At 38.0% G+C, this 8941-nt stretch overlaps 1 protein-coding gene across 1 annotated transcript; it reads left to right on the forward strand.

Moving 5' to 3' along the window:
* The first annotated feature begins 2694 nt into the window (after positions 1-2694).
* LOC149397864 (uncharacterized) lies at positions 2695-7898 on the forward strand. Its single transcript, XM_089616018.1, has 10 exons — positions 2695-2927; positions 3076-3143; positions 3329-3390; positions 3472-3621; positions 4057-4233; positions 4372-4584; positions 4744-6317; positions 6721-6786; positions 6904-6976; positions 7094-7898. The coding sequence occupies exons 1-10, from the start codon at positions 2728-2730 to the stop codon at positions 7727-7729; spliced, it is 3219 nt and encodes a 1072-aa protein (XP_089472144.1). The 5' UTR covers positions 2695-2727; the 3' UTR covers positions 7730-7898.
* Positions 7899-8941: the final 1043 nt, after the last annotated feature.

Below are 8941 nucleotides of genomic sequence, written 5' to 3' on the forward strand. Positions count from 1 at the left end.
TTCATTTAGAATTATGTAATTCATTTTTATTTTGTTAATTTACTTTTTTTAATTTTGTATTTTTTTTTAATTAAACAAACGTATTGGGTGCGACATTGTCGCACCGAATACCATGGCGCGAAAACTTTCAGGTGCGACATGTCGCACCCGATATGCCATTACCCGCCAATTCTATAAAATTTGGCAAGAAAATAACTTGGGCATTAGGTGCGATAAGTCGCACCTGAAAGTGTCGCACCTAATGGGGTACCTATTAGGTGCGACATGTCGCACCCAATACCTTCTGCGACGGGTTATCAGGTGCGACAGTGTCGCACCTATTGTCGCACCTAATAAACCTTTAGGTGCGACATTTGAGGCATTAGGTGCGACATTCGTCGCACCGGATAACGTCTTTTGTCCTAGTGACTCACATGGCCGCTGTCACAAAGGTGTTCGACTTCTAGTATCCGGATCTTGATGGGGCCACTCTTTGGAGAGAGGTATAAATTCTTATTAGATATATCACATTATGAATATATGAGTCTAATTTGATTTTGTAATTACAGTTAATCGCATTTCGAGACGCTCGAGGGGACTTCTCACAAAGAAGTGCTATTTCGGCACGAGGCACCCTTTGTGCAAGTAAGCTTTTGAGATGAATTGTATACATTAACTATGTCATGGAATGGTATGAAATGACATGATATGATTTATGTCATATGATTGTAGGTGAATGGTGGGAGTGTTACAGAAATTGGACCCCGACTTTACAGACGTTGGCCATTTGAATTTTATCACAAACTTCATCCGCGTCCGCTTGTGAGAGGAATTGGAGTACATGCCCTCGTCCACACAAAACAACAGAACCGTCCAGTATACAACAGACTCGAGAAGCTTGTTTTATGCTCATACAACATGAAGTTGCAGCTCCGAGAAATAACTCGGATTCACGACAACAACCTCACCCCGATGGATCCTTTGGATATCATCGAACGAGGTTTTGAACGCTCGGGGAATGACAATGAGGGAGACGACGAAATGCTCCGCTGGATTGACGAAGTTCACATGGACGACGTCAACCAGAACCCGGATCCGATAGTAGCTGAAGTGGCTCAATAGCATGAAGTTGATCCGGAGCGAGTTCTGAATGGATCTGGAGACAGTTCGGATTCAGATGGCAGAGGTTCAAGTTGTAGATCAAGCGGATAAGGTCGAGGTGAAGGTGGATCAGGGGGAGGTGGTGGAGGTTCATATCGGGCTGGAGATTCCTTTAGTGCTGGAGGTTCATATGGTGATGTCGGCGGTGCTCGCACCATCGGAAGAAGATTATGATCGTCTTCATCACCCTGCCTTTTTTTATTCCGGATACGGGCGCGGAGGTCAGGGCGGAGGTATGAATGATGTCATGTCATTTACGTCTAGCAATGACATTGATGACTTGTCCTACAACTTCGGATCGGTATCAATTGGTCCTCAAGGCACGGAGTCCTCATATGATGACGGGTCTTCCAGTTACAACCAGGACTACTATCCATCAAGTCAAGCTCCCGAGACGGTGCAACCAGTTCCAGGTTATCCCCTCCACTCCATGTCTATTGCTGCATCTCAATATGAGTACGACCATCACTTGGACAAGTACTTTCGTGCATGTGCTCATTACATGAGTTGGTATGATTATTGTATGACCGCTGCATACGGTCGGTATGAGTAGTCATTTATATTCCTTTTATGTTGAATTTGTTGAACTATAGTATTTGGTGGATTGTGTTGAACTTTATCATTTTGGTTTGCACTATTGAACTTAGTTTTTTGTTGTGTTTGTAATTTGGTAATGTGTTGAAACATTATACACTATTTTTAATTTTATGAATTTTATCCTACGTAGTTTGTATGTATTTTTCTATACTTCTTTTTTGGATTCCTCTCGGTAAATACGGTATTTGATGGTATTCCTCAAAGGTAACGGTAAGTTCAACGGTACCGGTTTCCTTTTTTTTCTTGCTTTCTCCGGTATTCTTTTACGGTACCAGGGGTTATCAGTAAATTCTGAAGCTCAGAACGGTAACTACAACAGTATTTCGATCAATTAATTAAGAAATAAAAATACCTATTTTAAAAAATAATTCTTCTGAGCACCGAATCAATATAGACAGCCAAGTTATAAAGGAGATATGATAAAATTATTATAATAAAATTAATATTTTTTTAAGCAAATTTGATTTTTTTATAGATATACTAAAAATGTATTGAGGTTTTCTTTTAAATAGTACGAAATTGCAACTTGTAACCACCAAGAAAAGAATAACGGTGGTTTTTTTCCATTTTAAAAAAAAACCATTATTCTTTTATTACAGTTTATAAATATTTCTATCAATATACATATGAATTTAATAAATCTATCAAGGGTTTTATTACTTTTAATTCTATTGTTGTAAACTTTTATTTTTTGCTTCCAAAATTTATTTAAATCACCAATAATTTGGCTTTCTAATTTTGTAACATCTATCTACTATTTAATATTAATCATTAAAATACGTGATATATATATATATAATATTTATTTATAATGAAAAAACGTAAAAAAATAAAAATGAAAATAAAAATACCCCACCCGCCAAATATTACACTATACCCGGTTTGGCGCGAAAATTGTCAAAGAAGCTTCACATTTTGATGATATCCAAAAGGAATTAGGGCTTTCAATTCCTCTCTCTCTCCCACTCTTTCTCTCTCTCCAGACCAACAATGTCGAATTTCTCAGAGCAGATCGAAGAAATCACAACTTCGATTTCATCGACCACCGGCAAGTCCCTCGCTTACTCGACCCTCTCGTTCCTTCAAGAACAGTCCGGTGACGATCCTGCTCTGATTCAGACCTTAGTCGAAGCTACTCCGAGCTTAGTTTCGTTAATCGTTGCCGATATTCACTGTCAAGACGAGGAAATGTAAGTGAAACTGGAAATTTTGTGCTAGGAACTATACGACGCCAAAAGAAAAAAGAACAGAAGCTTTTACTGTGATACATAGTTCTTTAGCCTGCTATGAAAGTAGGCAGCGAATGTTGATATATTTTTTGTTTATATAAATTTTCAGTGCAGTTCAGGCATTAAAATGTTTGGGATTTATGGTGTACCAGAAATCCCTGGTAGCTGCGATATCAGGTAGGATTTAATGTAAAAATATGTATATTATTGTATTTTTTCCTGTTAGTAAAGTTGAAAGTTTATGTGTATCCTTTGAATATAGGAAGTGTGTTATGTGTTTTTTGGGATTGCGGTATTGTTTTGTGTAAAATCTTCTTGTTATCTAAGTTTTGATGTTGAATTTTTGTATATTTTTTGGGTAGTCGAGGAAGCGAATTTGGTTCTGGATTCACTGGTTAAACTCATAACGACCACCAAAATTAAGGTGTGTAAAGACGCAGCCTTTAAAGTTTAATTTCTATTTTTTTTAACTGTGGAGTTTACCATTTTGATCTGTTTCGTTCAGTCGGTTTGCAATTTAGGAGTTTGGTGCATATCCGTACAGCACTTTGGCGAGCAAATTATCGCTTCTCGTTTCAGTTCTCTGTTGCAAGCGGTTCTTCGTAGCCTCGACAATCCTTTTGGTTCACTGTCAATAACTTTTGAGGCTAGTCAGGTGTGATTATTAGAATTTATTGAAACAAAAAATTGTATGAATGCAGTCAGCAGATTCTATGTCAAATAAATAAATAAAATCCGGCGGGCTAATCTGTATATTTTTTAATGTAAATAAAAAGAAAAAATAGTAAAATTTTGAGTCCATCTCCGAATGCAGCTATAGGCTTTACTTGCTTAGTAAATAATAAATAAATTTCTTCCATCTACAACCAAAAATACACAATGTTCTTTATTGTTAGCATCAAGTAAATTTTTTTTTTCAGACTTCTTCTAAAAAAGCAGATATTCTTATATGTAAATCTGGCTTGTGCCACTATTAATAGAAAAAGTTACTGTTTCAAAAAAAAAAAAGCAGATATTCTCAACTTTGCAGTCATGATATGAAGAAGGGATTTTTAATCAAGTAAATGTGTTTTTTCTTTGTCTTTGTCAGGCGGTGATGAGGCTAGCAGTTCAATCAGGCGAGAATATGAGGAATTCGTCACATGTATGGGCTCCTCAATTGTACAGAAGACTTGTCAGCTTAGACAAACGGGAGAGAGATATGTCAGAAAGGTGTCTTTTGAAAAATGTATCTCTTTTGATACCTCCTCCACTAAATCTTTCTAAGGTACCGTTAGGGCATTTCTGCTCCAAATATTTATCTTCACTTGTGCTCTAAGAAGAAGAGAATTTGTTTAAAGAGGAGATAGACAACTCATTTCAGTACACGACTTATATGTAACTTTAGCTTTTCACTCTCTAATAGGCACTTGTTAAAGACATGAAGCAAAATTTACTCACTGGGATGAAGGATTTACTTAACTCTGGAATGAAGATTCAAGCCATTCGGGCGTGGGGATGGTTTATCAAGTTATTGGGATCCTATGCTTTGAAGAATAGAAATTTAGTTAATGACATGCTTAAAATCCCCGAGCATACGTTTTCAGACTGTGATTCACAGCTTCAGATTGCTACACAGGTATTTTTCAGTTAATTATATGTCTCTTCCCGACGATTCAAATTCACATATATTTCTTAAAAATGAATTATCATGCAACGTGTGATCAAATATTGAATTGACGAGACAATACCACAGAGCTTGTGTTACTAATTAATTTTATGTTTACCTTGATTGCAGTTTGCTTGGGAGGGCCTGATTGATGCTCTTATTCACCCAGCAATGCTTCCTCAGGAGAGACATGTCGATGAAAAGAACGAGAAAATTGGAAAATCTGAAAGGGAAAGTAAGGAAATCCAAGGAAATGGATTCTCAAAGAGTGTGAAGTTGATTATGAGACCTCTGGTTGGCATCATGCTGGGTAAATTCGATGCATCGGTTCATGGATCTTGCTTCGACACCTGGTATTATCTGTTGCATAAACTCGATTCTTCTGTCAATTGTTTGTTAGTGAAAGAGCTGGTATTACAGCCAATGCTTGAAACAATTTTTCAAATCCCTCCCGATTGTAAGAGCACCTGGTTATGGAACCGAACAGTTGATCTACTGGGCGATTCAATATTAGCAAACTCTAAAGATGTGGAATATGGAGGTTCTACATCTGGAAAAGGCTCCTCTAAGGAGTATTCTATTAAATGGTTACCTTTGGAACCGAATCATTTGGAGTTTCACTTAAACTTTATATCTATCCTCGTCAGTCAGATGTTGAAGTCGGGTCTGACTCCCGAAGAACAAAGTTTTCTAAGCGGTGCTGCCTTGAGGCTATTTAGTTCTATTTCAAAAGGTGTCCAGATGATACTGAAAATTCCATCCACTACTTATGATGATATTCTCTTGTGTCTGAGTATACTACTCAAGTTCGTAAAGAAGTTGTGGGAAGAGCATTCCGATGGAAGTGATGGAGACAATTTGTGCGACATTTTGCTTCAGCTAATCGAGGTTATAATCGAGGAAATAGAACCTGCTACGTTGAGCTCTCCTCTTTACAAGATCGCCTTGGATCTCGGTCATATTAAGAGCCAGACTGATGCTGATGACACTAGACATGCGAAAATCGTGGAAATTTGCACTATCAATCATATGGATATGGTGTCGCCGATAGTTTATTTGACTGTACTCTACTTCTGCGTCACCGCTCGATCAAATGTCAACACGGCTCAGCGATACCGTAAATTTATGCTGTCATCTTTTGAACCGGCGGACACTTTCATCGTCACTGTCAGATTGTTGTACAAGTGCACAGGCCTAAGCTGCTTAAGATTGTGGACAGTCATAGCAAAAGCTCTGGTGGATTGCATCGGTGACGTGAAAAGTATCTCGCTGTTCAATTCGGAGAGTGCTTACTTTGCCACACACGATATGTTGTGCTATCCATTCATTATATGCTCAAGACATTCTAGTATTTTCCAAAAGAAGAATCTCGAGTTTGAGCAAGTTATTGAAGTGTGGAAGTCGCTGTATGGTTTTCTTTGTAGCTCTCGGTACGAGCATTCGACCCCTCGTGTAAATGCTTCTGAAGATCTGTGCAATATCTTGGACGGTTGGCTTGACAAGTACAGTCGAATCTATGAATCTACGAATGAGCTCGAGTCGAATCACGAGGATCGGGAACTTCCTCACATTGATGTCTATGGTGGTATGGTGATCTCTATTTTGGATCAACCCCAATGTTCAGGTTTAAGTGCCGACAATAGTGATAGCATAGGCTACAAGATTATGACAGGCGTAAACAATCGCATGACGTTGGCTATTAGGTAAGTCTTAAATAGCTTTTCTAGTCTGTATGTAATGTGGTTCAAACTGTATGGATCGTGAGTTTTAATCTGAATTGAGCTTGAAATTCAAGAGTCATTGTACATGTTTCACATTGCATAGGGTTCTATATTCTCATTAATTTACTCAATTGAGCTTACATCTATAGTCTATATAATATATTTGCCCGTTACAACTTAGATTTCATTTATACGAATTATGTGCGATTTAACTTCCTAATTTCCGAAGATATTTTTGCATTACATTACTTTCATTTATTCCACTATTTCCCATATGAACATAGTGTCAAGTTTGCTGATTCAATCAGTGTCGAAAACACAAGGGTGTGATATTGTCGTGCACTATCAGTCTTACAATTATCTTGTAATGTTTGGTGCTTTACAGATTAATGAAGTTGCTGCAGACTAGAAGAGGAAACAACCTTCCGACACATTTCGGTTTGGCTTCTAGGTACGTCGCATTTTTTTTTTTAATATCATAAAGTCGAGTTGAACTTTTTCGTCCAGATTTATGTGCTCTTGCATATCAAATTCCACTGTTTTTATTTATCACGTCGTGGAACCACAGGTTATACAATGCCCTGGCACGCTTCATTGGTGGTCTTCACTTGAAGAACCAAGATGCAGATACATTCCTTGAGGTTTGTGTCAAACAAAATTTCAAGGAACCGTTCACTTCTAAAGTCTCAATCTTTAGGCTCTTTAGTTCATATTATGATATAAATTCTTTATTTGTTTTTCTATTTCTTTCCTTGCAGATAATATCATCTCCATTGTTAAATTGGCTGACCCGAATCGATTCTCAAGACGAGAGTTCCTATCATCAATTCAAGCTCGTATGGAAAGAAACCTTGGATTGTCTTCGGAGGAGTCGACCTTCTTTACTCTTCGACTCTGCTCTCCTCGGACTCCAATCGACCCTCCTCGAGAAAACTCTCGACCATCCTAATCCGTCCATTTCTGAACCAACCATATCATTTTGGAACTCCACATACGGCGACCAAATCAAGCTGCACTATCCGCAAAACTTACTTCACATCCTGGACAAGCTGTCGAGAGAAGGAAGAATAAAACTCTGCAAAACGACCACCCCATCGCTTCTCGGAAAATGCAGTTCAGAAAACGAGAACCGGGCGTCGTTGAAGAGGAAAGAGCCGCCGAAGGACGTTCCGTGCGTGAACATGAACATGAAGAGGAAAAGGCTAGAGTTGACCGAGCACCAGAAGGAAGTGCGGCGGGCCCAACGGGGACGAGAACGGGATTGTGGCGGGCACGGGCTCGGGGGCATCAAGACGTACACCAGTCTCGATTTTTCTCAGGGGAACGAGGATTCGCAAGATAGCCAAGACGTCGTGAACTTGGAATCCATATTGGAGAAATTCAAAAGAAGGTAAGCAAGCTTTGTATTTTTCTTGGCTTTTGGTTGATTGTTACAATGTTGATCTTGTAATTCAGCTCGTGTTGTTCTTATTGATCTTATGAATGTATAGCCAGTCAGAGTGATACTCCTTTAATTATCATATTTAATGTTGATGTAAAAAGTGCCAATATAAAGAACGTCTTTATGTAGATTTAGAAATTGTCTGTGTATGTGTTTTTTTTTTTTTGGCTATTCTTCTTTAGATAGTTGTTCTAAGGCCAGCACTTTTTTGCTTGCATATACTTTCTGCTTAGATTTAAGAATAACGGTGTCAAAAGATGCTACTCTGTAAACGTAGTATTAGACACGTAAAACAAAAAGGTGGAAATTACCCAAATTACCTCGAATTAGAAACATTTTCAATAATTAAACACTTCTCATTTTATTTTGAGAACACTTTTATAACTTCTTTTTTTTTTTCTTTTTTTTTTTTACTCTAAAACAGTTTTCTTTAACCTTTTCTTAAAAAACGGTTTCATTTAAAATAATGACAATATTATTTTACGTAAAAAAAAAGTTTTTAATGGAAGATTTGAAAATTTGAGATATTAAGAAAAATTACTATTTTAAAAACTCATGCCTGCAATCAATTTTAAAACACCCTCCCATACCTAATGGCAAAACCATGAATAAGCTGCAAGCCCGGCGTCATTTTCTGTCTACTTTCCACCGAAACCAGAACACCTATAAAATAAATAACCTATTAGCTTGCTTGCTGCACAAGAAAAGAATACGAAAAGAGTGTTTATCCACGAATCATACCCAAAGAAGCTGAGCCAACAAAAATGGCCTGCATATATCATTCTGGAAGCTTCCCGGTGGACCCCACCAAGGTCCCATCGACTAACCCGTCAGCCAAGCTTTCGACAGATGAGACTTCAACTCCATAGTCCACAGTAGTGATGAACACGTTCCACGGGAGGAGATTTCTGGCGCCGAGAAGGAAGTGGATGATGTAAGCGAGATTGTAAGTGTCTCTTGGCTCAGCCCACTCTACTGGGAGGTTTAACGCAACCACTCATCATGGGCTGCAAAAAGTTTAGAGAGAATTGTTTCAAAATTAATTAATTCCTTGCAAGATTCAAACGAAAATGTAGAATTAAAAGCGAGATTCAAACGTATAACAACTCACACGCGTGGACTATTTCGACATTTTTCCCTCAACTTTTCTAACTTCAAGAAATTC

Source organism: Urtica dioica, chromosome 5 (assembly GCF_054948205.1).
Source record: "Urtica dioica subsp. dioica isolate 48M chromosome 5, U.dioica_male_clone48M_v1_H2, whole genome shotgun sequence".
NCBI classification, from domain to species: Eukaryota; Viridiplantae; Streptophyta; class Magnoliopsida; order Rosales; family Urticaceae; genus Urtica; species Urtica dioica.

Coding starts and splice junctions, on each gene's coding strand:
- LOC149397864 (XM_089616018.1), top strand. CDS start 2,728: ATGTCGAATTTCTCAGAGCAGATCGAAGAAATCACAACTTCGATTTCA. Junction 2,928..3,075: donor CACTGTCAAGACGAGGAAAT/GTAAGTGAAACT, acceptor ATAAATTTTCAG/TGCAGTTCAGGCATTAAAAT. Junction 3,391..3,471: donor TAACGACCACCAAAATTAAG/GTGTGTAAAGAC, acceptor TGTTTCGTTCAG/TCGGTTTGCAATTTAGGAGT.